This window comes from Rhinatrema bivittatum, chromosome 4 (genome assembly GCF_901001135.1).
Source record: "Rhinatrema bivittatum chromosome 4, aRhiBiv1.1, whole genome shotgun sequence".
NCBI classification, from domain to species: Eukaryota; Metazoa; Chordata; class Amphibia; order Gymnophiona; family Rhinatrematidae; genus Rhinatrema; species Rhinatrema bivittatum.
In genome coordinates, this window is record NC_042618.1 from 422,702,048 (window position 1) to 422,728,889 (window position 26,842).

General features: G+C 44.9%; 1 protein-coding gene across 2 annotated transcripts in view; it reads left to right on the forward strand.

Annotated features, from left to right (window-relative positions):
• Positions 1-450: 450 nt before the first annotated feature.
• The window catches only part of LOC115089556, a 31,248-nt gene continuing 4,856 nt past the window's right edge, over positions 451-26,842 (forward strand). The window contains exons 1-4 of one of the 2 annotated variants that reach the window (XM_029597609.1): positions 451-765; positions 7,449-7,502; positions 11,219-11,305; positions 17,562-17,713. In XM_029597609.1, coding sequence (XP_029453469.1) covers positions 7,459-7,502; positions 11,219-11,305; positions 17,562-17,713 — 283 coding nt within the window. In that variant the 5' untranslated portion in view covers positions 451-765; positions 7,449-7,458. The remainder of the gene's footprint in view (positions 766-7,448; positions 7,503-11,218; positions 11,306-17,561; positions 17,714-26,842) is intronic. The other variant, XM_029597610.1, reaches the window with a different exon arrangement.

The following is a 26,842-nucleotide window of genomic DNA, read 5'->3' on the forward strand; positions in this document are numbered from 1 at the left end:
TTAAGTGAAACAAAATAAACATAAATTGTAATAAAATGAAAGAGGGAAAAAATTTTTTCCCACCAACCTTCCCATTCTCCCACTGCCATCACAAAATAAATAAATACAAATAACCATGCCCTCCCCCCTCTTTAAGCAGTAACTTACCCCAGCGGTGGGAGTCATAGCAGTCCAAATGGGGCAGGAGTGATCCCCAGTTGTGCTTGCCCTGCCAGGTTCCACTCCAGGCTGAGACCAGCACCGCTCTGGTGTACAGCCATCTAACAAAATGGTGCCAACTTTGGGGCTAGCTGATGCCATTCTGCAACCTGGACCTGGCAGGGCAGGTTGCATTTAAAAGGCAAGGATTGCTTTTTTTTGTTTGTTTGTTTGTTTTTCATGCTTTTTCATTTCATTTGAAAGCAAATGCGCGCCACTGGCTAAATGCAAATCCTTCAGGGTAGCCAACGATCTGGCCCAAAAAAAGCCATCAGTTTCTCCACTGTGTGCTGGATCCGGATAGTATCAATTGACTGCCACGCCCTCCAATCGGACTGTGAAGCTTGTGCTGGCTCTCGCCACAAATGTCTTGCAATCTACGGCTTAAACACCCCAAACCCCAACCTGGAGGGAGCTGTGGCTGACTGAGGAGGATGACACTTTTACTGTGATGCAGTGTGATGACCTCGTTTTCATTCTAGCACCTTGAGGTTCTGAGGGACAGAAAAGCATTACACATGAAGAGCTCATTGCATCAGGACTTGCAGACACGCTCGTAAGCTCCAGGTACAAGCCTTTCCTTTTCTTTTTTTTGAATGAGATGGGAACTTTTCCTGGCTGTATTGTACTTGCTATATTAGTGTTTTTATTGAACTAATCCAGATTGCTTTAAAGGTCTTGCTCTTTTGGTACATAAGGAAACCAAAATTACAGACTTTCTAAATCAGTTACCATCCTGCAGATGGTGCACACGAGTTACTGTATCTCAGCATGGGCTGGAACTGGGTGATAGCTTACATTAATGCCACAGAACTGGAACCAGTTTCCAGACCTCATCCCGACCAGCCTACTTCACTGAAAATTCATGAGTATTTTTTCTTGACACTGGAGGTCCCTCTGGTATCTTTTGTTTCATAGTGTTGTACTTTGGGTGGAGCAATGCTGAGTGCAGAACATTTCCTGCTGACAGTGAGTGATGGCAAGAACTCAGGCTCTCTTGCCTGCTGCCAGTCTCCTCTGCCATGATGCCCTTACTCTATCCAATGCTGAGGTAGTAGGGACTTGCCCAGTGCCAGCTCAGAAACATCTGCCTCTTGGTGTATTATACTTTTTAATCTTGTGAATTGTTAGTGCTCAACCGTGTGTGGCACTAATATCATAGCTTCAGTGGAACAGATATTTCAATTGAGTTAGAAGGCAATAGTAGTACGTATATGTGGAAAAAGACAGACATGCACATATAGATGTGTGTACATTAAAAATCTAAATATATATTCGCTTCAAAGCAGATTACATTCAGGTACTGTAGGTATTTCCCTATCCCCACAGGGCTTGCAATCTAATTTTGTACCTGAGGCAACAGAGGAGGGTAAAGTGACTTGCCCATGGTCACAAGGAGCGACAGTGGGATTTGAACCCTGGTTTCCCTGGGTCATAGCCCACTAGGCTACTCCTCCACTCACATGCATACAAAAATGACAACCTATGGTATATAAGGTCCTGGGTTGGCAGATAAAAAAAAAAACACACACATAAAATATTCAGCAACAAGTAAGATAAGTGGGCAGGGACAGAAATCTTCTCCTAGATTTCTTCCATAACTTTCAAGTGCCATACTGACACATTCCTATCCATAATAACGCAAACAGCTGAGCAATAACCTGAAGACTTCTCATGAAACCTGTTTTAGCCTATAGCTTTTCATAAGAGCTTGGTGAAGTGCTGCACAGGATTCACTTTCGTTAGTGGGCTGATGAGTAGGGTTGGGCTTTCTACTGGGTTTAGGAGAAAAGATGGTCTCAGTTATGGAATCTAAGCCTGTAATTTCATTTTGGCAGGTGTTAAGCCTTTTCCGAATCTCAGCCTTGCAGAACTCGGCAAGCAAAGAAATGCCTCCTAGGGGTTTTGCTTTTTTTTTTTCCTCTTTATTCTTTATTTTTATTTCATATTATAACATTATTACAAAGCATGCAACAACTTATTAACACTTATAACAAAAGAATAACATGGTACCAAAAAACTCCTGGGTACTTATTCTTTGTGCAATAGTCTTTTGGACCAGGATAAACGGACAGGTGCACCTGAAAGACGCTTTGCAGCAGGATGTTGACAGATCCTGCTGCACTGCTGAGGGCAGTCATACTGGCAAATGATAGCTGTGCCCAGTGGCATAGTGAAGGTCTCCGGTGCTCATGGACCATTTGTGTATCATTTGTGTACCTCCCTTAAGTCCCCCACCACCTCCATCCTTCTTATATTAATGTTTAAGGTTACAGAAAGTCACACTAATACCAACCCCAAATAAGAAATTAACTGAAAGACTCTCAGAAACAGCCTATGAGGCGAAAGCTTCTCTGTGCCTTCATTAGTGGCTTGTGAGCCTGGCCAAAACACTGAAGATCTGCAGCAGCCTGGCAGCTAGAAAACCTGGTGGGGCCAGGACGCTGGTGGTTCATCCCATTCCAGTGCCTATGCTCTCCCCTCGCCCCAGACTAAGCCCAGCAGCACTCCCCACCCCAGTACCACAAACCAAGGCCAAAACAGAAAGACAGTCTCCCCTCACGTCTGAACTCGAGCGCTGCTGCCCATTTGCATAGCCAGAATTGAACATTTTTATTTTTTTGGGGGGGGGGGGGGGGGGTGGGCATTGGGCAAGGTTAACTTGGGTGGGCTGTAGGCATACAGTTGTGATATTATAACTATGATACTAAGCTGTGAATATCCTAGGATGCAGAAGTAGAAATTGTCTCTATTTTTTTTTCTTTTTGCTTGGCTTCCCCACATCAGGAAAAATTCTAACCTTAAAGTTCAAAATCAGCTCTTCTCCATGTTTGAAAAATCTCAGAAGCCAATCCCTGTCCAGCCCTACTACAAACTTCACTACCAGAGGTGCAGAAGTAGCCTGATAATCTAGCTTCAGACTATAATATGGGTAGCCAGGACCTCTTCATCTCCCAGCACCCACCCTCTCACAATCAATAATAAACCAAGACTTAGGCAGTAAGTGGGGATCAAACAGGCCGCAGCTTTAATTATACAACAATCAGGAGCCCGAGCCAGGAATTTACATGGGCCTCACTTTGAACCCACCACCCACCAGCAACGTGCGCAGATCCGGCCATCCCAACTTTGAACCATTAATATTCGTAATATACACCCCCATGACCCCCGCCACCATCCGGCAAGGGGTCGTGTCTTCCAGCTCCCACCACCCTCCAGCAAGGAGCCTCCCGCGGGACAACTGCACCCAATTGTCCCGCCATAATTCCGACCTGACACCTGTCGGGTCATTTCCCTGTTAAGCACCACATTGCATCTCTATCGGTTCGGGCATCCCGCCAAAATTATGAGGGTGGGTGGGCGGGAAACGTGGTCGGGGAGCATCGGCAGGCAAAGAGGAAGCTGCCGAGGCTCCCGGGTAACCAAATTGGCTGGGATCCAGCCGATTGGCTACCCCAACCCGGAGGGAACCAATGGGTTCCCGGCCCACCCCCTCCCCTCACCCCCGAGGATCGGATTCATCCTTGGGGACGGCGTCCAACGGGCGAGCACGCCAATGCGGGCATGCGTGTGCGGCAGCCTGTTCCCCCTCCCCCGGGTGCTGGCATAGTTTGTGCCTGGCACTCACATTATGCCCGGGCACCCCGATACCTATCAGGGTGCCTTTCTCAACTGAGGACACTTCAGACTGCTCCCCAGGTTTAAACGTGCTCCTGGATGCAGGGGCAGAGCTTCAGGTTTAGCCCTCACATTTTCTAAAAGCTATTTTTTAAACATCTCCGGAGCCAATTTTCTATCAGAAAAATGAATGTGTAACCCCACCTGTGGGAACAAGCTACTCTCTGCTAGTGCCGTAAAAGTTTGCAGGTCTCTTTGGGGCTGGAACCTCAGGCTAGCTCTCTCATTGTCTCTTTTCCCCAGTGCCTGGGTCATTTTTCTGCGAGTGGAGATGAACAATTTGTGCTTTCAGGGCCCTGAGTGCTAAGGGTGACTAGGACGCACATCTCTCAACTCCTGGGGAGTGGTGTCTTATTCACTGTGGGGTAGGTTTTCAAAAAAACCCTACCCCTGTCTCCCCTAGCCTATCTTGCATAGGCTCGGCGGCGTGCGCAAGCCCTGGGACGCGCGTAAGTCCCGGGGCTTAAAAAAATGGGCGTTCCGGGTGCGGGACCGTGGGCGGGGCTCCGGCCCAGGGACGTTCCATGGGCGGGACCAAGGCCTCCGGAACAGCCACTGGGCCGGGAGATGGAGAGCCGGCGCGCGCAAGTTACGCCTGCCCAGAGGCAGGTGTAATTTCTTCAATAAAGGTCGGGGGGGGGGTTTAGTTAGGGCTGGGGCACGGGTTAGATAGGGGAAGGGAGGGGAAGGTGTGGGGGGAGGGGGGGTGGTGGAAGGAAAGTTCTCTCCGAGGCAGGAACGGAGGCAGGCTGGTCGGCTCGGTGCACGCAGGTTGCACAATTGTGCACCCCTCTGCGCGCGCCGACCCTGGATTTTATAACATGCGCGTGGAGTTTTCGGTGCATGGTAAAGTCTCCTGCCGATGTTGACAATGATGGGGTGAACACAAGAGAATTATTGTCTTATATACACGGCACTAAAACAAATAAGATTGAAACGTATTAAGAATCATGCCTGTTTGCCTGCTTGTGATTTTGAATAAATAACTCAGTATATGTGGGACTTACTGTATCCACAATAGAGATGAGCTTCGTTTTTTTCTACCGGGTCATTTTTTGAGTCGGACGCTTTGGGGTAAAGTTTGTTTTTCCTCGGTTAGTTTTTGGAAAAATGAACAAAAAACGAAATGGGGAAAAACGAAATGGGCCCAAAAAACGACGCGGGAAAACGAAGCTCAAAAAACCCCACCCCAAGCATTAAAATTTAGTGTAATACATTAAATACAACCCCCCCCCCCCCCACCATCCTGATCCCTCCCCAAAACTTACTAACATCCCTGGTGGTCCAGCAGGGACCCGCGAGCAATTTGCCCCTCCGGCCTGCCTCGCATCAAAATGGCGCGATAGCCTTTGACCTACTATGTCACAGGGACTACCGGTGCCACTGGTCAGCCCCTGTCAAATGGTAGGAGCAATGGATGGCCGGCGCCATCTTGTGCTCCTACCCACCCTCCCGAACCCCCCCCAAATGTCTTAAGTTACCTGGGGTCCAGTGGGGGGGTCCCGGTGTGATCTTCCACTCTCGGGCCACGGGTGCGTTAATAGAAATGGCGCCAGCGCTACCTTTGCCCTGTCATAAGACAGGGCAAAGATAGCGCTGGCGCCATTTTGGTTCCTGTCCCCCGACGTCACGAGCGCAGGAGATCGCTCCCGGACCCCCGCTGGACCCCCAGGGACTTTTGGCCAGCTTGGGGGGCCTCCTGACCCCCACAAGACTTGCCAAAAGTCCAGCGGGGGTCCGGGAGCGACCTCCTGCATTCGAATCGTATTGCCGTATTGCAAAATGGCTGGCGCCATTTTGCAATACGGCAATATGGCCATACGGCCGGCGCCATTTTGTATTGCAAAATGCAAAATCGATTTACGATTTTTGATGATAAATCGGGGGAATTCCTATTGTATATCGCCTCTAACGATTTTTGACGATTTAAAATATATCGGACGATATTTTAAATCGTCAAAAAACGATTCACATCCCTAATAACTGTGCCAACCATCTTCCGGAGCCGCTTAAGGCAGACACAGAAGGCGACTTCACAAGTTGGATCCCAAATCTGCCCAACCTACTGTGACCGCTGCATACACTCGGAGTCTAGCACTCCCAACTGGGGTGTCCTTCAAGATGAAGTGCCTGGGCTCCGGGTCCTAGTGCATCCTGTCTTGCTCCAGCAAACATAAAGCATTCTGATGCTGCACAGAGGCCACCAAAACAGAGCAATTGCGGCATCCATCGCACTATGAGGGATGCGCTCATCATGGACATTCGTGAACCGCTATGCAATCGTTGTTGCATGCCTTACACATTACACCGCTGCTGATCAGCAGGTAGCCACAAAGGGTAGAGAGGATCAACCCATCCTCTGTCAAGGACAGGTGAGAGACTGTCCGTGACCACGGGTCAGGTTGATAGCGTCATTGGAAACTGGAAGAGGTGGTACACTGCCCCCAGGGGGCACTGACACTCCAACCTTCCAGCTTGGGACTCCCCAAAGTCATGGCTAATTCAACCTGCTTATCTGCGGAAAAGAGCAAGTTTGCTTACTGTAAACGGTGTTTTCCATGGATAGCAGGATGAATTAGCCATGTAATTCCCGCCCGCCTCCCTGGACAGTCTCTTATCAGACTCCGTCCAGAGCTTGGATAACAGACTGAAACAGGATGGGAGTCACATGGGAGATACTCCCACATGGGCACATAAAGTACAGCTCCGAGTGCTTTGAGAAAGCTCCACCACCTAGAAGACTGGAGGATGTTCCCCAAAGTCATGGCTAATTCATCCTGCTATCCACGGAAAACACCGATTACGGTAAGCAAACTTGCTCATACGTGTGCACATGTAAAATGTGTGTCACAAAGTCGATTCTTATCTGGATAAGTCAGCTAGCCAGATAAGTAGCACGTAACTGTTATACCCTTGTATTTTTACATCTATCTTTTAAAATGTACACATAGAGATTTTACCTGTGTAATTTACACACATTTGCCCCCCTGTAAGTCAGGAGATTTTCTAACATATGCACGGCAATGAAATTACCAATTTTACCAATTAGTCTAACAGTTTGCCCAATCCAGCTGCAGGGCATTCAGACCCTCCTGGTTCTTCAGCCTCAACTCTCCCCATTTCACCCAGGCCCCTCACCCAGTCAGTATTTCACTTTTAATACATTTACTATCACTTACTCCAGATATAGAGCAGGTGTGCATATACGCAAGTAAGATACCAAATCTACACACATAAGTCTCTTATAAAATAGCAATTTACACGCTCTGGAATGCCCCCATTTTACACACAAAGATTGTAGACGCTTACCCTTATGCATGTATTTTGAAGTTTATAAAAATAGCATATACCCAAATATATGCTATTTACATGTGTATGTGCAGATTTATACACGCACGACTCTTTGAAAATTCACCTTTTAGATTGAAAGCCCTTAGAGAACAAGGATATTCTTATAGTTCCTGAATGTATTCTGCCTTGGGCTACAAGTGATAAGGCATGAGCTGAATCCAAATAGAAATGTAAATTGTAAAAGCTGACAATAATACTGCCTCTATTATATTACCATGCAGCCTAGACACAATGGAAGAGGAAAAGGGGACCTGTAGAAAGAAGAAGCTGGATAGGTAAGTCAATCTTGAAGTTTCTGACTTAACAGTATTTAAAAGCAAGTCAAGAACAGGTGTCCTGACCCCTCTAGGATCAGCGACTTTAAAGCTGGATTTTGTGGCTTTATACAGAACTTCCGAAGGACAGTGGGGCATTATTCTGCTTACTACTATTTATAATTTCCAAAGTGCTATGAGACATACACAGCTCCCTAATTCAGCTAAGCACAGGTAAAGAACAAGGAGCAGAGTTGCACTGAGATTCCTAGGCTCTCGCCAGCCACCGCTGGACCATGAGTGCCATGAATAATATCCTCCCTTTCAGTTCTGTTTCTACAAGGGAAGAAAACAGAGAGGCAGGCTTATGTTTAGCATTTGTTTAGACTTGAAACTATATGCTGCTGAAGGCTGTGAAACTGTACAACCCTAAGGCTGTGAAAGAGCCTGTACCCGATGGACCTGCGTATCGGATCAGAACCATTAATGGCTTTAAAGTTTGTCCTATTCCTTTCATATACACACACATGCAGTGTAGGTTCACATCTCAATATATGAATCTGTACAATGTGTAGTAGGGTCCTTAAACTGACTGACTGGGAGGTGACAAAGGGAGGTCATTCCAAGGAGAGAGACATTACTAGTGGTGTGCCTCAGAGATCGGTCCTTACATAGATTCTTTTCAACATATTCATAAGCAATATGGCAGAAAGGCTATCAGGAAAGGTTTTATCTCTTTGCTGATGATACCAAAATCTGCAACAGGACAGAGACACCGACAAAGCTGTGGATAATCTGAGGAGGGATCTAGCTTACCTCAAGGAATGGTCTACAGTCTGGCAGCTAAGATTTAATGCTAAAAAAAATGCCCAGTCATGGATTCAGGCTGCAAAAACCAAGGGAATGGTACAGTATAGTGATGAAATGCTTCTAAGCATGAAACGAGAGCGGGATCTGGGACTGATCGTATTGGATCTTAAAGTGGAGAAACAGATGGATAAGGCAACGGCAAAAGCCAAAAAGATGCTTGAGTATGTAGGGAGGGGAATGGTCAACAGAAAAAAAAAAGAGGTGACATTACCCCTGAGTAAGTCCCTGGTGAGACCTTATTTGGAATGTTGTGTACAGTCTGGAGACCATACCTTCAAAAAGATATAAACAACAGTCCTGAGGGTTGCTAACTTGCTACTAAAATAGTCAGTGGTCTTTATTCTAAAGCATATCTAGCTATGTATGTATATCCTAGAGCAGCGGTTCTGAACTGGTGTGTCGCCAAGCACATGCAGGTGTATCGCCACACTTCCTGGTCCCCCGCTGGCCCAGCTGCTCCCCCTGCCCCAGCTGATAGCCCGGGCGGAATGCAGCAGGAGAGCTGGAGTCAATGGCACCAGCGTGGTCTCTTCTTCCCACCTCCCCGTGGCTCGGAAGAGGAAGTGGTATGCAGCAGCCACGCGCGTGGGAAGAAGAGACCATGCTAGTGCGGGCAGCATCGACCCAAAGAAGAGAAGAGAGGCACGGCCTTAAGAATGAGCAGTGCGGCGTGGAGCAAAAGAAGAGCAATGTCAGCCCCCGCAGACGATGGGACTCCTTTCTCGAGGCCACAGGGGCTGTAAGTGGAGGAAGCTGCTGCTGCTGCCGCTAGTTCAGTGGGGGGAGAGAGTGCATGAGCAAGCATATGTGTTTGAGATCCTGTGTGTGTGTGAGAGACAGCATGTAAGTGAGTGATTGAGAGCCTGTATGTCTAAGTGTGCGATTGGAAACCTCTGTGTGAAAGAGTATATGTGTGTGATTGAGATTCTTTGTGTGAGAGAGATAGCATGAATGTAAATGTATGTTTGAGAACATGTATGTATAAGTGAGAGAGATCATGTGTATGTTTGAATAAGAACCTGGGTGTATAACTAAGACAGAGCATGTGAGTCTGTGTGTGACTGAGAGCCGGTGTAGGTGAGAGAGTATGTGATTGAGAACCTGTGTGTAAGTGAGAGAGAGAGAGAGAGAGAGAGCATGTGTGTAAGTGTGTGAGAGAGAAAGACAGCAATTATGTAATGGCGTGATTGAAAGCCTGTGTGTGAATGTGTGAAAAGACAGCATGTGTAAATGTGTAATTAAGAGCCTATATAAGTGAGAGAGAAAAAGTATGTGTGTGAGAGAGAGAGAGGAGAAAGTTGCAAGCAACCATCCCTCCTCCTACTAATTCAAAACAATCTCAGGGCACCTGGATATCAAACATTCCCAGGTATGCAGAGCAAAGCATTTTTTTAAAATCCTTATTTTTCATTATTGGGTCTCTGTGCCCGCTATTTTGAAATGTTTTATTGGTATTTAGAAATTTTTATATGAGTTTTAATTATTGGATATTCCATCCATCAGCTGTTTTGAAATAATCTGTTCTTTTTATTATGGTTTTACTGCTATTGATTTTATATTTCTTGATTTGTTTTATGAAGACTGGGGATGTTTCTCTTTTTCCTTTGTTACACTGCATACAGTCTCTCTGGCTTGTTTTTGTCTGCATGTTTCTAGTTATGCTTTATAGGGATGTGAATCGTTTTTTGACGATTTAAAATATCGTCCGATATTTTTTAAATCATCAAAAATCGTTAAAGAGTGCGATACAATAGAAATTCCCCCGATTTATCGTGAAAAATCGTTAATCGGATTTGTGTCCACTAACGGGAGTTATTTGGGGGGAGGGCGGGAAAACCGGCACACCAAAACAACCCCTAAACCCATCCCAACCCTTTAAAACTGACCCCTTAGTCTCCCCCACCCACCCCACCCTGGGGGGCGCCAGGAGCGATCTCCCGCTCTCGGGCCGTCGGCTGCCACTAATAAAAATGGCGCAGATGGCCCTTTGCCCTTACCATGGGACAGGGTATCTGTGCCATTGGCCGGCCCCTGTCACATGGTAGGAGCACTGGATGGCCGGCGCCATCTTTAAAGATGGTGCCGGCTATGCCCGTGCTGAGCGCACTGTATTGCATCGCACTGCATTGCATCGGCTCCTATGCAGGGCTCTTTAGCAGCCTGCCTTGCTCCATTTTCCTAATAGGAGGAGTATTGGAGTTTTAAGGCCTGGTGTAATATTTTCAGTGTTGCCTTTTCTTAGGTAAGGTGGTTACTGTTTGAGTGCTAGAAATTGGTGCTGTTTTGGTGTGGGATGTTTACTATTTATACAATTTCTCTTCAGACAGATTACTTATCTTTCCCTTGTGTCATTCTTAACAATAAAAATAATACTGGACCTTTATTTTTTATTTCCACCATGAATTGTAATGAGCAGTGTGTCACACATGTGAGCGTGGTCTGTCAGGTGTGTCACGATGGGAAAAAGGTTGAGAACCACTGCTCTAGAGGAAAGGCAGTATGGGGGGACATGATGGAGACATTTAAATACCTCCAAGGTTTCCATGCACAGGAGGTGCACCCTTTTCAACAGAAAGGAGGCTCTGGAATAAAGGTTGTGGAATGAGGGTGAAAGTCGTAAACTCAGGAGTAATCTAAGGAATATCTCTTTAGTGAGGGTGATGGATGCATGGAACAGTATCACAGTGGAGGCGGTGGAGACAAGAACAGTATCTGAATTCAAGCAAGCATGGGACAAGCACAGCTCTGAGAGAGTGATCGGGATTGTAGAGATGGGCCCTTGGTATAGATGGGCCAGCTAGATAGACCTATGGTCTTTTTCTGCTGTCATTTTGGTATGTTAAATACAATACAATATTTCCATTCAGGACAGTTCAAGGAAAGAAATGTAACTTCCACTGTCAAAAGAAGATAGACAGCTATGCTGAGGACTGGACTGCCAAACAGCTTCAGAGGTACACAGAATCACAAGCGTACAAAAGTATTATTTATTTAGTTGTATTTTTGCTCGCCTTACTTATGTTAGCTCAAGGTGAGTTACAAGGAGGATGGATAATGTACATAAACACAAGAATTAGCATAATATTACCTAACACATTATAACAAAAAACTGTTTAAGATAAAGCATAATAAGCAATAAGAATTGCCTGGAATAGTAAAGCTTCCTTCAGAAATGAGCTCCAGAGTGGCCAAATAAAACCAAAGGAACCACAAGTTATTGGCTCAGCTAGTTGGCTAGAAGCCAGCAGAGGGCGTATCGGTTCTTGTTCAGTTTTGAGAAAGCCTTGTGGAAAACTCCCGATTTGACCATAGACATGAAGATCGGGTAATCTTTTATCAGATGGAATTCTTCAGGAAGGGAGTTCGATATAGATATATACAACAAAATTCTCTTTTACAAGTTCCTTCCAGTCTTCTCTCTCATAGTAATGGTAGAGATAGCAACATATCGTTTGAGGACTCGGGGTACGTGTTAGTGTGTAAAATTACTCTCAAATAAGTTGGTCCCATCTTATGGAGTATCTTAAAGATCAAGGTAACTGATTTAAACTGCACCTGAAAGGTGACTGGCAACCAGAGTAATTCTTTTAATATTGGAGAGATATAATCTCTCATGTGGCTGCTCATCAGGGCCATATTCTGTATGCTGGCATGCAGAGATACTGAGATACTGCATATGTATGCAGGTACTCTGAGTACACAGGTATACAAGGGTACCCAAGTATACAGAGATACAGAGATGTATGCAGGTACACAGCTGTACACAGGTATAGATGTGTATGCAATGGTACTCACAGCTATGCAGGCATGCAGAGGTTTCACAGATATATTTAAATATTCAGAGATTCACAGAGGGTACACCAGTGCATAGACATAGGCAGGTGCACAGAGGTATGGAAAGGTATTCAGAGGTATTCAAAGCAGTGGTAATTTAAAAAAAACAAAAAACAAAACAAAAACCTACTAAATGGGGTCCAGCATTGGCCTCCACCTTCTACTTTTCACAATAGTGAAAAAGAAGCAAATTCAAAAAGGTTCTGGGTTAGTGATAATGCAGAAAATCACCGCTGATTCAGAGGTATGCAGGTACACGCAGGTGTTCAGTGGTGGTACCCAGTACAAAAGTACACAGTACAAAAGTACACAGGTACAGAGCTATGCAGGTACATAGAGATAGGCAGACACACAAATACACAGAAGTATGGAGAGGTGCTAAGGTACGCGGAGCTATGTGGGCACACACGTATACATCAATATGCTTTGCAGCCTAATGCCAAGTTCTGCTCTGTCCTGTGTCAAATGGTCAAATACTGGCATGTTAGTGTAGGACAAAAGATGCTGGCACAATTTGAGTCTGGGAAAGTACCACATTTTTCTGTGCTGATTTTTCTGCACAGATATTTTTGGCATGCATGGAAAAAACCAGGGGAGCATGGGATGTAATAACAGCCCTGTATGCTAATTAGATGCGTACATAAAATCCGCACGCACCAAACATACGCACCACAATGTGCGCAGTAACGCGCACTAATGGCCCCATGTAGTAAAACGCACAGACATCCGCGTGGACACCCATCAGCATGTGAATGCTTAGGCTTTCGCCCCGAGAATCAATCATCTCTTTTTCAAAAAAATAAATACATTAGTGCTCCAGAAGTTGATGTGAAGGTGGGTAGAGTAATATCTAACTCCTTCATGATTGGACTTCGACCGCTGGCGAGAGCGTGAAGAAATGCAGATCAGTGATTCTGCCTCATTGAGAAGCTGCCTTTTATCTACCCGTTCTGTCCTCCGCTTGACTGACTCGCAAAAGCATCAAAAAACCAGTCTCCGTACCAGTGCTTTCGCTTACCTCCTGCCCTGACCCAGGCACTAAAAACCTGCACTAAAAAAACCCCACACTAACCCTATCTCCCTGCTAGCATGGCTTCCCACATTCCCATGAATAGATAATCGCCTCCTTTGCATGCCATTAGCATGTACTCATGCAGAAAAGCCGCGGCTCTATGATCACGCTTCTCCATGCTTTTTTCCCATGTGTAGGAAAACATGCATACAAACACACACAGAAGCACGCACAAACCTGCGGCAGCTTCCGCGCACCTTATTTCATCAGCCCCTTTGTATGTTACTATTAGGGGGAAATTTCCTAACATACTGCATAAATTAGCAGCTTGTTATACACCCAAGTTACACCATTTTCTAAGTGAACTTACACCTGTAAATTCACCTTTTTGAAAATTAACCCATGAAATCTACCAGCTCAAAGTCACACCTGCTGGGAAGTTTACAGGTTAATTCAAAAGTATGCGTGAAAATGCCAACCCTGCCAGGCTGCCCCCCCCAGGAATGCCTCTCCCCAATGCCCTTTAAAATAAGGCACCTACAGGGTGTATGCATGTAATTTTACACACATGGCAGCTTGAAGATTTTCAAAAAGGCCATTTCTGCAGGTAAAGCACTGTTTTACCTCAGAGATCCCAGTCAAAATGACCTTCCCGATGGCTATTCTTAGGTTGTACTAAGGGGCTTTGTTGTGTCTGTAAGCCCCTCAGCCTTCCAGAAGTGCAGCTAGAGCTGGACACTCTGGCATCATCCCAATGCAAATCCAGGAAATAGGAGAGCCAGACACTGTGGGAAAGGAGAAGACCGGGCCGGGCGGTGACTTGTTTCCGTGGTATAACATCTAGCAGAATAATGATGACTCCGAGCCCTTGGTAGGCACCATTCTATCTATAGATGCACTGTACACCGAAGCGGCATCCTGTGTTGTTATTTTCGGGCTGTGTGAGGAGTTGTTTCAGCTGAAACTGTGTGAGATAATGAGGAGGCCGAAATGTTCCTGCCTTCCACAATACATGATTTCCATGCAGTTGGGGCAGATTTTGACCCTGTCTGCAGAAGATGACATATAATCCAAATGTGGAATGTGACGGGCAGAATGTACAATTGCACCCTTCCTACTACAATCTAAAATTAGGTTTCTTGTGGAATTCTATAAGCATTCCAGGCAACCAAACCTAGATTGTGCAGGAGCACCAGTTTATACACTGCGTAGCAGAAAAGCACTGCTTCTGTCTGTGATATTTCTCTGGGCAGCCAACCCTAGGACGGAAAGAACAACCAATGGGGGGGGGGGGGGGGGGGGATCAAGAGGTTAGAGCAGGGGCTTCTGACTCTGGGCCTCCAGAGCTGCAGACAGGTCTGGTTCTCAGAACCAAACTTTGCAAATTAGCCTGACTCTTGGACCAAGTGTATGCAGATACATCTACAAAACATTAATTGTGGATATGCTGTTGGCAGTCATTGAGGGTCAGAACTGAGAATCCTAGGGCTATAACACGTGGATAGACATGAAACCGAACTGTGCTAGCATAGGCAAGGTTCCGTTTTGAGCAACCATGGTTTGAAAAGCAGCCAGTTTCAGAAATGACCCTGAACAAACTGTGAACAAGCTATAGAGAAGAAAAAGAGGTGGGGAGTGCTAATAGAGAGGAAGGTAATTTACAAACAGTGACAATATCTGGATTTTTTTTATTTCATAGTATAGGTTATTACAGTGTAGCCTTCACAGGCTCAATGTATCCTACATCTGTGCAGAAATCCTGCCCAATATGTTAACCAGCGCTTCAGGACAAAATGTAACAATCATTTGTATGTGTATGTGTGTGTATGCACTGCACTGCTGACCTGTTGGATTTGAGCCTTTGAATTGAGCAGGGATGCAGCAGAATGAGCCCTCAGTTTTCAGAAGTTGTGTTCTGGACAGAATAAATCCCTGGATTCCCAGATATTTTGTCTCTGAGGCCTACGTCCAATCCTTCCAGATTTCCAGGGCTTGTCACCCTCCTGTCTTAAATTAAAATGCAGAACTACAGATCTCAGGACTCTTGGAGTTGGGAATAGTTTCTGTTACTGACTCAGCTTTTTCAGGGAAGGCTCATTCAGTTCCTGTTTTGCCCCATGACGTGCAGGGACTCTTGTAAAGAGAGCCTAAAGGATTTCTGCTAAAGAGGATTGTTCCTTTGTTCAAAGGGGAGCAGGACTAGGGATATTGTGGTTTGTAGCTCCCCCATGTGGGAGACGCTTAAATAAAACGATGTCAATTGACTAAGAAGTCCACACCTTGAAGTGGTGGCATGAGTTGCTATACCGGGGGGACTCAGCCATATAAGAGTCTCCAGAGTATATAAACTCATGCCACCATTTTTATGGTGTGGACTTTTTGGTCATCCCTTGAAGGGGCAGCGTGTCTCCATGCTTGCTCCCGGCTTGTTTAATTTCCTTAGAGAAGGTCCCTTGGGCCTCTAAGGATGAGACCTGGGTATGGAAAGGTAGAAAAGGTGCCTTTGCTTAACTTTAACTTGTCTTTTTGGGAACCTTTTGTTTTCCAGAGAGGGAAGTGTTTCCACCCTTCTTTTCCCTAGCATTCTTCCCCTTTACCTAAGATTTATTTAAGGTATATTACCTACCTGAGTACCCTAGGGCTCAGGGGCTCAAGGTGGTTCAGCTAAAAGGAGCGGTGTCGGTCAATCAAAAACCACGGGTGGACGATTTGTAAGTCCTGGTGGAGGAATGGCTCCGGATTCATTCCTGGAGAGAGGGGAGAGTGTGAAGAAAAATTGTGGCACCCATCCGGTGTTAATCACATCTACATCATGAAGATGTTGCGTAAAGGATCATGGAGATACCCTCCCAGTACCAAAAGGGAAGTAAGGAGAATGACTGAATAAATGGACGAAGGTATGAAAAATGGGATTTTTTTTTTTTAAGTGTCTCTAAAGTGGAAAAAGAACATCCTATCCACCAAATTCTGGGAGGAAAGTCCAAAACTACCCCACAAATTGGAATGAAATAGGATTGAGAAATATCGATTGAAATCAGTAGCAGACTATCTTCAACTGGAATCTTAAAGTAACATTTTTATTAGAAGATCTGGAGCTGTAAAAATGGTATGTAAATAAGAACCTGGACTGGACTTTAATTTTTCATCATTCATTAAGCTAGAAACCAAATCAACTTCCAGCATGATTATTAGTGCTGTGCGCAGCAGACAGTAATGTGGAATTGATTGGGATGGTCAATTAATATTGAACAATGGTCAGGGCCTAGAAGATAATCTTCCCACCAACAGGGAATCTTGAACTTTCAGAAAGGTCTAACATCAGAAAAAGAAAATGACTCACTTAAGCACTAAAGGGCCGATACACAAAACTTCGCGGCAGAGCAGTGAGCGCCCGCTCACCCGACGCATGCCCAGGCCACTCTCCTGGGCGCCCGATTCAGGAAGCCCAGATATGCAAATTAGGGCCCATGGTAAAAAGGAGGCGCTAGGGACATTAGCGCATCCCTAGCTCCTCCTTTTTGACAGAAGCGGCGGCTGACAGCCAGGGGTTCGGAAAACGGACACCGGAAAAATTGGGTGTCCATTTTCCAACCCTCGGGCCACGGGCAGATTTTTTTTTTTTAGATTTTTTTTTTTTTTTTTTATCTTTGGGGCCTCCGACTTAATATCGCTATGATATTAAGTCAGAGGGTGTACAGAAAAGCAGTTTTTTCTGCTTTGCTGTACACTTTCCTGGTGCTGGCTGAAATTAACGCCCGCCTTTGGCAGGCGTTAATTTCTGAAAGTAAAATGTGCAGCTTGGCTGCACATTTTACTTTCTGTATTGCGCAGGAATAACTAATAGGCTCATCTACATGCATTTGCATGTTGCGGGCGCTATTAGTTTCGGGGGGATTAGATGCGCATTTTCCACGCGCATCCCCTTAACTGTATAAAGGGTAAAAATAGCGCGTCGAAAACATGCGTCCAAATAGGGGCTAATGGTGCGCTCGGCCTGAGCGCACTTTACTGCATCGGCCCGTAAATGAGGTATGGTTTTTGGAATCCTGTAAGAGGATAGTAGCCCAGGGATTACACACACAAATCTCAATTTCACTAAATAAAGCAGAACTGCAAAGCTATGCATGCAATGAAGTCAGGACTGGATCAATTGGTCTTGAAAAAATGAAACCGATGTGTAATCCTTCTTGAGACTTAAGTGTCCCTACCGGACTGGAGTTAGTTACGAGGCATGCTGAGTGCAAGAGCGTGAATAGTGGGATATAAAGCTTCAGAGGCAGAGAATGGAGCAGGTTAAGATCTTCAGAAAGAGGAAACAAATGCTTTTAATCCACTAAATTCTGGGTGTTTGTATCTTCATCTAGACATGAGACTTTGCGTCTCAGACATTCTGAACGAGCTAGGAGTGCCCTAGAGAAGAGAACCTCGATAAACATGCAGCGACAGGAGTACTTCCAGCATCTGTTGCGTTCCAAAGTCAGTGGAAAGATTGCACCGCAGAGTTCTTCCGTTCAAGGTATGACAGGGGAGAAAGGGGGGGGGGGGGGGGAGGAAGCTTTGAGGGATGGATGGACCTCGGGGCTGGGGCCAGGGAGAGAACCACTTGGAGAGGCACCAAAATTCTTGACTTCATGGCCAGTGACAGGGTGCTCTCTACTCCACAGCACTCAATGCCAAGTGCAGCGGGATGATGATGTGTATGGGCTGGATGTTTGGCTCGAAAAGATTTGTCCCCTTTTTGTACAATCTTATGATTAACTTTCAGAAAGAAAAAAAAAAGGGCAGTGCTACTTTATCAATTGAAAGGGCTGTGAAGGAAAGCAGTACTGAAATGGAAAGTGGAGAAATAAAAAGTGTCTGCTAGAGGGAAAACCCTTTGGCTTGTTTAAAGTTGTTTGATGTTCCAGAAGAGAATTGTGAAAGCCATTTACACGGGTATAGAATAATGTATGTGCATATATATATTAGAAAATTGCCTTCCTTCAGTACAGCTAAACGTTCACACAGGGGTCAAGGGCACAAGGGACTGGAGAGGGAAGGTGCAACCTAGTGGTGAGAGCAGCGAAGCCGCAACTGAAATCCCGCTGCCAACCTTTGTGACCTTGGGCAAGTCCAGGGCTGCATTTAAAATATACTGAGGAGCAAAGTTATGTCAAGTTTCAGAGGTCCTGTAGGAGGGCCAGATTTAAGATTATGGCGCAAATAGATAGAGAATCGGGCACGGGGAGGTGGGTTTGTCCCGGAAATCAGAGAGCAGCATGGGAGTTCTAGGTTTGGGGTGCCTTCAGAATTTGGCGCCTAGGCACATGCCTATGTTGCCTATGCCTGAATCCAGCCCTGGTCTATAGCGTAACCTAGAAGTATGAAACTTGAAGTGTAGTAATTATTTTTGTATTTACAGGCTCTTCATTATCTGAGACCTTACACTGTAGTTTAGGTAGCTTGTGCCTAAATTCAGCACTGGGCAAGTCACGTCACCCTCTGTTGCCTCTGGGTACAAGGAAATATCTACAGTACCTGTATGTAACTCACCTCAAGCTACCACTGAAAGGGCCTGAGATAAGTCTAAATAATGGTTTTAGCCATATTTAGAGGGTAATCTTCAAAAGGATTTATGTATGTAAAAGCAGCATATATCCTATCAATTTTCAAAAGCCCACTTATATGTGTGAAGTGCATTTACATATGTAAAGCCCAGCTTTAAGTATGAAAATCCTTTTGAAAATTATCCCCTTAGTGGAGACATTCCCAGGGTATGTTATGGGCAGGATCGGAGAATAACAAACGTACATTCCATTTTCAAGTCTACGCGTGTTAATTTTCTATAGAAATTTTACCTGCACAAATCTCAGTTGCAAAATGCCACAGTACTCTGCAAGTCTGAAAGTGAAAGAGCATGCATACTTTCTCTCTTAAACTTGATGCAAAGTCCGTGGGTAAAAAGCACCTCTTCCAACATGGATAGTCCGAAACCTGCCTCCCAAAAGAGCACCAGAGCTTGTGTAATCCAGATACTGTATACCAAGGGCAGAACTGTTGGACCTGGTGATATTTTGTCTAGGGGCATCATTAGCACTGGGCACACACAGTCCATGCTCTAAATCTATTCCATGGTGCTCAGCCATGGACTGAGCATTAAAGGCCCAGCTGCTGAAGAAGAGGACCTGTGGGACCACTGGCATTTCCTGGAGCCAGAGGCCAAAGAAGAGGCCCTGCAGAGCCAATGGTATTTCTTGGAGCTGGCATTCAAAGAAGTAGGCCTGTGGGGCTGCTGGCAGCCAAAGAAAAGCCCTTGCAGGGCCATTGGTGTTTGCTGTAGCCAGCAGCTGAGGAAAAGGAAGAAATCAAGAAAATGTATCTGTGTGTGTGGAGAGAGTGAGCCTATGTGAGAGCGAGAGAGCCCGTGTTCTGAGTGAAAGAGAGTGACTCTGTGTATGTGTGTGAGAGAGAATACCTCTATGTGTGAGAGAGAGTGCCTGTGTGTGTGTGTATGTGTGTGTTTGAGAGAGAATACCTATGTGTAAGAGTGCTTGTGTGTGTTTGTGTGAGAGTAACTGTGTGTATGAGTGTGCCTGTGTGTGTATGTATGTGTTTGAGAGAGAATACCTATGTGTAAGAGTGCTTGTGTGTGTTTGTGTGAGAGTGAGAGTAACTGTGTAATGAGTGTGCCTGTGTGTGTGCATGTAAGTGTGTGAGAGAAAGAATAAGTGCTTGTGTGTGTGTGTGTGTGTGTATGTATGAGTGTGCCTGTGTGTGTGTGTGTGTGTGTATATATGTGTTTGAGAGAGAATATGTGTAAGAGTGCTTGTGTGTGTTTGTGTGAGAGTGAGAGTAACTGTGTAATGAGTGTGCCTGTGTGTATGTAAGTGTGTGAGAGAAAGAATAAGTGCTTGTGTGTGTGTGTGTATGTGTGTGTATGTGTATGTGTGTGTTTGAGAGAGAATACCTATGTGTAAGAGTGTTTGTGTGTGTTTGTGTGAGAGTGAGAGTAACTGTGTGTATGAGTGTGCCTGTGTGTGTGTGTGTATATATATGTGTTTGAGAGAGAATATGTGTAAGAGTGCTTGTGTGTGTTTGTGTGAGAGTGAGAGTAACTGTGTGTATGAGTGTGCCTGTGTGTGTGTGTATGTATGTGTTTGAGAGAGAATACCTATGTGTAAGAGTGCTTGTGTGTGTTTGTGTGAGAGTGAGAGTAACTGTGTGTATGAGTGTGCCTGTGTGTGTGTGTATATATGTGTTTGAGAGAGAATACCTATGTGTAAGAGTGCTTGTGTGTGTTTGTGTGAGAGTGAGAGTAACTGTGTAATGAGTGTGCCTGTGTGTGTGCATGTAAATGTGTGAGAGAAAGAATAAGTGCTTGTGTGTGTGTGTGTGTGTGTGTGTGAGGAAGAGTTAGAGTACCTGTGTATGTGAGAGAAAGAAAGTGAGAGTGCCTCTATCTATGTGAGACAGTGCCTCTGTATCTGTATGTGAGAGTGGAAGAGAGTGCCTGTGTGTGAGAGAGTGACATTTAACTATGTTGTATGATAATGTCTCTGTGTCTGTATGACAGATATTATATATGTGAGTGAGATAGTGTATGTGTGAGAAAGAGAGACTGTGTGAGTTTGAGAGTGAGAGAGAAAGCCTGTCTGTGTAAGAAAATTTATATATGAGAGAGGTTAATGTTTGTGCCCCCTTCAATTTACAAAAATCTCAGGTAACTGGAAATCTAAAGTTCTCAGGTATGGAGATTAGGGGAATTTTATTTTATCCTTATTAGTTTCAATTATTGAATGTGATGTGTCTGCTGTTTTCAATATTTTATTGGTGTTTGGTAACTTTTTTTTAAACATTTTTGTATGCATTTTTAATTATTGCATATTCTATTTATCAGCTGATTTGACATATTCTTTTTATTGGTATGCTTGGTTTTATATATCTTGATAGTATTTGATGTTTAATGCGAAATGGTGATGTTTATTTTTTTTTCCATTGCACTGTATAGAGTCTGGCTTGTTGTGGTTTCCATTTCAGTTTTTGCCTGTATATTTTTTTTTATATTGTATTCTATATTTGGCAAGGATCTGTCTGTGTTCTATTTGTGGCTGAGGTGAGGTATTTTGCTAGCATGTAGTTTCTGTGTAGAGATCTTTAACATTCTGACTTGTTCTGTTTTCCTAACAGGAGGTGTATTGGTGTTTTAGGACCTTCAGCATTGTCTTTCCAAGGGTAGGGTTGTTACTGTTTGAGCCTGGCAGTTAGTAGGCTATGATGTGGGAGGTTTGCTATAGGTTCTGAGTACATTTTTTTGCAGAGTTTTGAATTATTGTACAATGTTACTGAGGCGCGTTAATGCGTTGCTGTTACAATGAGGTGACACCAGATTTTGGATAGTAGTATTTTATGGTGAGTGGTAAAGGAGAAGTGTCCTCATTCTGCTCTGCCTCCTTTGTTGGGGGAGTTTCTATGAATGCAGGGTATTGTAGAACTTGAGGCACTGGGTTTATACTGGGATTCTGTCTTATCCTGTATAGAACACCCCAGACTTCAACCCCAAAAGAAGAAGCTTATTGATTGACGCTGTTGAATAACTGTCGTGGTAGTTTTACTAGCTGGTTAAAACTGGTCAGGGGTTTCTTTGTTGCATAGAAAGTCCTTCTTTCTAGAGATGCCCCTAACATATGGGCCCAGCACTTTGTGACATTGGTGCAAAATTTTTGTAACGGTGCCTCCTGCTTTATGAGCGGAGGTGTCCTGTCTCCATATGGACAGAGGTAAGACAAGGGTATGGAGAGAACCATGGGATCCCCCGCTGGGATAGAAAATAACTGGGTGGTTTCCCTGTCACAGTTCATACAAGATGATTCTCTGATGACAGCTGCATGGGAATGTAGAATAGCGATTGCGAATATTTAAAAGTGTGTTGTCCAGTTATGTGCTTTTCTAGGCTGGTTCTGAGGAAGGGGGAAGCTGCTGACCAGGATGAGTTAATTATCAAAATCTTGGGAAAGGGAAAGGGAGATCTTTCAGAGACCTAGCAAGGTCCCTGGTTTTGTTCATGTAATGCATTTACCCCCCTCCCTCCTGAGGATATGTTTCCTATCTGTAGAGAGGACAAAATTCAACTCTGGTACTTAATACCCAAGTTGTTCTGTGACAGGTTACAACCCTGCTGTGTGTGACTCAGGGATAACATGACATTGCTTTCCAGAATCACAGTCAGTCTTGAGTTCCCTAGAAATAAGAAATAACTGTAGTCTCAAAGCAAGTTGGGGAGTGGATCATTTCCTAGCTTCTGACTGGAGGAAGACATTACCAGCAGCACCAGCCGTGATGTGGCCTTGTTTTATCATATATAATTATATGAATTGCACATATTTCCCAAATTGCTTTTGACAACCTATAATATCCTTCACTAATTTGCTCTAACTTCATTTTTCTAAATTTAACTAACTGCCACTCCCTACCTCCTACCCCCACACAAAAAAGTACCTTTTTTTTTTTTTTTTTACTTCAAACACTGAAAATTAAAAATCAATTCTTAGTTTCCAGCAGAATTTCTTAGCTGAAACACAAGTATAACTGCTGGGCCTATGCATGCAGCATTTTCTCCATGAGAAACCCTTTAGCAAAAGGGTAGGCAAACTACGTCCCACGGGCCAAATCTGGCCATCACCATGTTTCATCCAGTGCACCTATCTCTAAAAAAAAAAAAAAAAATTTTACATTTTGAGCAGCCCACGCCATATGTCAGGCAAGAAGAGGGCCTGTCCTGTACTGCAGCGCTATGGAGTTGATGCGCTGGCAGGGTTCCCAACCCCCACCAGCAAGAAGAGCGGTGTCGTGCATGACTTGCTGGCAGGGTTCCCAACCCCCACCAGCAGGAAGAGGAGTGGCTCCATGGACTAGTTCCCTCATTCCCTGTCCTCTTCCCCTCTGTCAAGGATCCAGGCCTGCCTCATGGAAAGGCTCTTCTGCAGGGAAATATTACTTGTTTTGCCAAACTTTACTTTTTAGTGGCTATATATCTTTAAGAGCTTCAAAAAACCCCAAGTAGTGCATCAGTCAGAAGAGCCGTTTAGGCCAGGCAGCACAAGTGGAGTTGTGGCATTCTCCTGCAGTGCGGGGTCCAGCTGGAAGCTGATTTAGTTGCACAGAGAAGAGAGAAAAGAGCTTAGACAGTTAAAACTGTTTTGTTCCCCGCGCAGCGTTAAGCCATGGCCATTCACGTGCAGCACAGAAAGCAGTGCTCTGTATGTGGGGATTGCAAGGCCATTCTAGTACCATCAGGGCTGTTCAATATGTGCATGAGTGGTGAGGAGGGTCCCTCAGGAGAAGTTCTTGCTACTTTGGAGGTTACGTGAGCTAAAAAACAGCAGCCCCGGGAGTCAGTCCCAGGACCTCAGGCAGAGCCGGGAAAAGTGAGAACAGCAGCCATTTTAGAAGAGGCGCCAAGGAGAGATGTGCTGGCGGAGTTCTCACCTTACGCCAACAAGAAAAGTCCCTGCACGGTGGTGGGCCCAAAGTTGACCTGCCGGCGCGCTTCCAGCACCCAGCTGGCAGGAAGAAGACAATGATGCTGGCAGGAAGGGCGAGTCAGATGGTGGGAAGGGAAGGGAAAGGAAGGGGTATGAGGGTGGGAGTGACTGAGAGGAGAGAAGGGAAGGGAGTTGAAAGGGAGGAGGGATAGGGAAGGGAGTGAATGGGGGAGGAAGGGGCTGTGAATGAGAGGAAAGCAAGTGAGTGATAGGAGGATGAATGATTGAATAGGGAATGAGTGGGGGGAAGGAGAGTGACTGAGAATGGAGTGAGTGAGGGGGGGGGGAGCCTTCACTGAAAGGGAAGGGAGGGAATGGGGGGAAGGGAGCCTGACTTAGAGGGGAGGGAATGAGTAAGTGGGGAAGGATCCTGACTGAGAAGGAAGAGATTGAGTGGAGGGAATCTAATTGAGAGGGAAGGGAGTGGGGGGGGGGGGGGGGAGAGCCTGACAGAGGGAAGGGATGGAGTAGGGGGAGGGAGCCTGACTGAGAGGGAGTGGGGAGAGAAAGCCTGACAGGGAAGGGAGGGAGTGAAGGGAGAGAGCATGACTGAGAGGGAAAGGATGGAGCCTAAAAGAGGGAAGGGAGGGAGCCTGACTGAGAGGGAAGGGGATAAGAATGAAGGAAAGGAAGAGGATTGAGTGGGAGGGTGAGTGACTGAGTGGAGGGGAAGTAGTGAACGACTGAAAGGTGAATGAGAAGGAAGGGAGGAGGAAGTGAAAGAGGGTAGTGAGAAGAGAGGGTGGAATTGTGTGTGTGTGTGTGTGTGTGTGTGTGTGTTAGAGAGAGGAGAAAGTGTGTATTCCCTTTCTGCCCCTCCACTAATGCCCTATAATCTCAGGATGACTGGAAATCAAAAGTTTATAGGAATATAGAGGGAAATTTGTATCCTTATTAGTTTTAATTATTGGGTGTTTGTTTGATATATCTTCTGTTTTGAAATATTTAATAGATTTTTGGGAAATGTTAAACCTTTTTTATCCTTATTCTTAATTATTATGTTTATTCTTAATCTGTTTTAAAATGTTTATTGATACATCATGATTGATTTTATATTTCTTGAGTTTGTTTTATGAGGAATGGTGATTTCTAGTTTTGCATTATTGTACTGGCTTGTAGTGGTTTCCAGTTTAGTTTGTCTGCACCCTTGTTTTATACTTTATGGCCTTTGTATTCTTATTTGGTGAGGGTCTGTCTGTGTTCTGCATTTGTGACCGAGGTGAGGTAGTCTGCTAACCAGGAAAATGCCTTGCACCTCTTAGGTTGAAGGTCTTGCTGATTTTGTTAGAGGCTGGAGAGAGGCGCGTGCCCGCACCTACGGAGAGGCCAGAAGAGACAGACACGCTGGAGGTATCCCTGCCATGTGGAGAGCCCGAGGAGGAGCGACTCCCTGCTGTAAAGACGGGGAAAAGGGCAGGCACCGGGAGAGATGGCCTCCCTGCAGCTCAAGGACCCTGGCAGCAGCTCCAGCCACAAAGAAGCACATCAGGCGGCTCAGTCCTGCTGCGCAGCATAGGAGACGGCCGCGGCCTCCAGGCCGCAGAGGATGGAATCGACAGTGGCCTGCCATAAAGCAGGAAGAAAAGAAGGTAGGGGGACTGCCTGCACTTGTCGCGAGTAGGCCCACAACACTTTTGTGCATGTAATTGCAGAGATTATGAGATTTCACTTTTCTAATCTTTCAGTGTTTCATTAGAATGCAAAGAAGCCCTTTTAAGGCTCTGCTGCCTCACTTACAGGACAATTGCTTTGTGGCCACTACAGATAAGATGACCAGAAAGACAGAGGCCGAGCCAGCCCTCGTTTTACCCCATTGAATGCTGAGTCCTACTTTTCTTAAGGGAATCAGAAATTCCTATCTGAGTCAATCTAAGTTAACTTCAGTGTTTCACTTAATGCCATAGCGTCAGCAGCTACAGGGCGTCTTTTCAGTGGTGCTCCAAATGGAAAACGTATTTATTTATAGACATTTGATATTCTGCCTTTTACCAAGAAGGACCTCGAGGCGGATGACAACAAATTTAAATCAGACAATTACAGCTGACGTAACTCACAGTGGGGAACACATTTACAGGAGAATAGCATTGGGAATCAGCGGAGTATAACTTAAAGTCCATAATTGGAAGGTCAGGTGGTTAGCTCATGGAGAAATCCCTGCTGTAAAAATAGCAAAACTTGACATAACCAGGAATCAGGCATTTTCCATTGCTGGACCCAAACTCTGGAGCACATTTCCAGAGTCTCTGCGAATGATGACGGATCAAAAAGAATCTTAAAACATATTTGTTTAATCAGGCCTTCAATACAAAATGATGAAATCAGGAACTTTTTTGATTTTATAGGATGCAGAATTTTCTTTGATTTGTTTTTATTTATATTAACTGTCTTTTAAACATTGTTTTATTGCTTGTTTGTCATTATAATTTGAATGTCATCTTTGTAAAGTTCCCTGAGCCTAATTCTGTAAGTAGCAGTATATAAATCTTTTAAATAAATAAATGAATGGTGTCTCCATAAGGAAAACCTGGCTGAATTATGTGGGTCTTTTTAAGCATGCACAAAAATCAACTCGGTTCTTGAGTGAAGGTGTAGCCTTGTTCTTAGAGCAATGGGCTGTGAACCAGAGAAGCCAGGATTTAAATCCCACTCATATATGTTAAGCAAATTATATCATCCTCCAGAACAAAAGAAAAAGAGTAAACTGTTGGAATGGAGGAGTAGCCTAGTGGTTAGCACAATCGGCTCTGAGGAGTTCACATCCCACCGATACTCACTTTGCCCTCCATTACCTCAGGTACAAACTTAAAGGCCAGATTTACTATGGCTTTCTCCCATTCTGTGTCTATTGGAAGAAAACTTAGTCAATCAGGCCCTTAGATTGTGAGCCCTCTGAGGACAGGAAAATACCTAACAGTACTTGAATATAGTCTGCTTTGAAATGGCTGAAAAGCACAATATAGATCAAATACATAAATAAATCAATACAATGTTCCCACATCAATTTGTTTGAAATATCAGGACATTGTATGGCTAAATATACATGTGTAACTTTATCTTTTACAGAACGGGGAGTCAAGGTATTGCTTTACTTGCATAACTTTTGCATACTTAAGTTCCCTGAAATG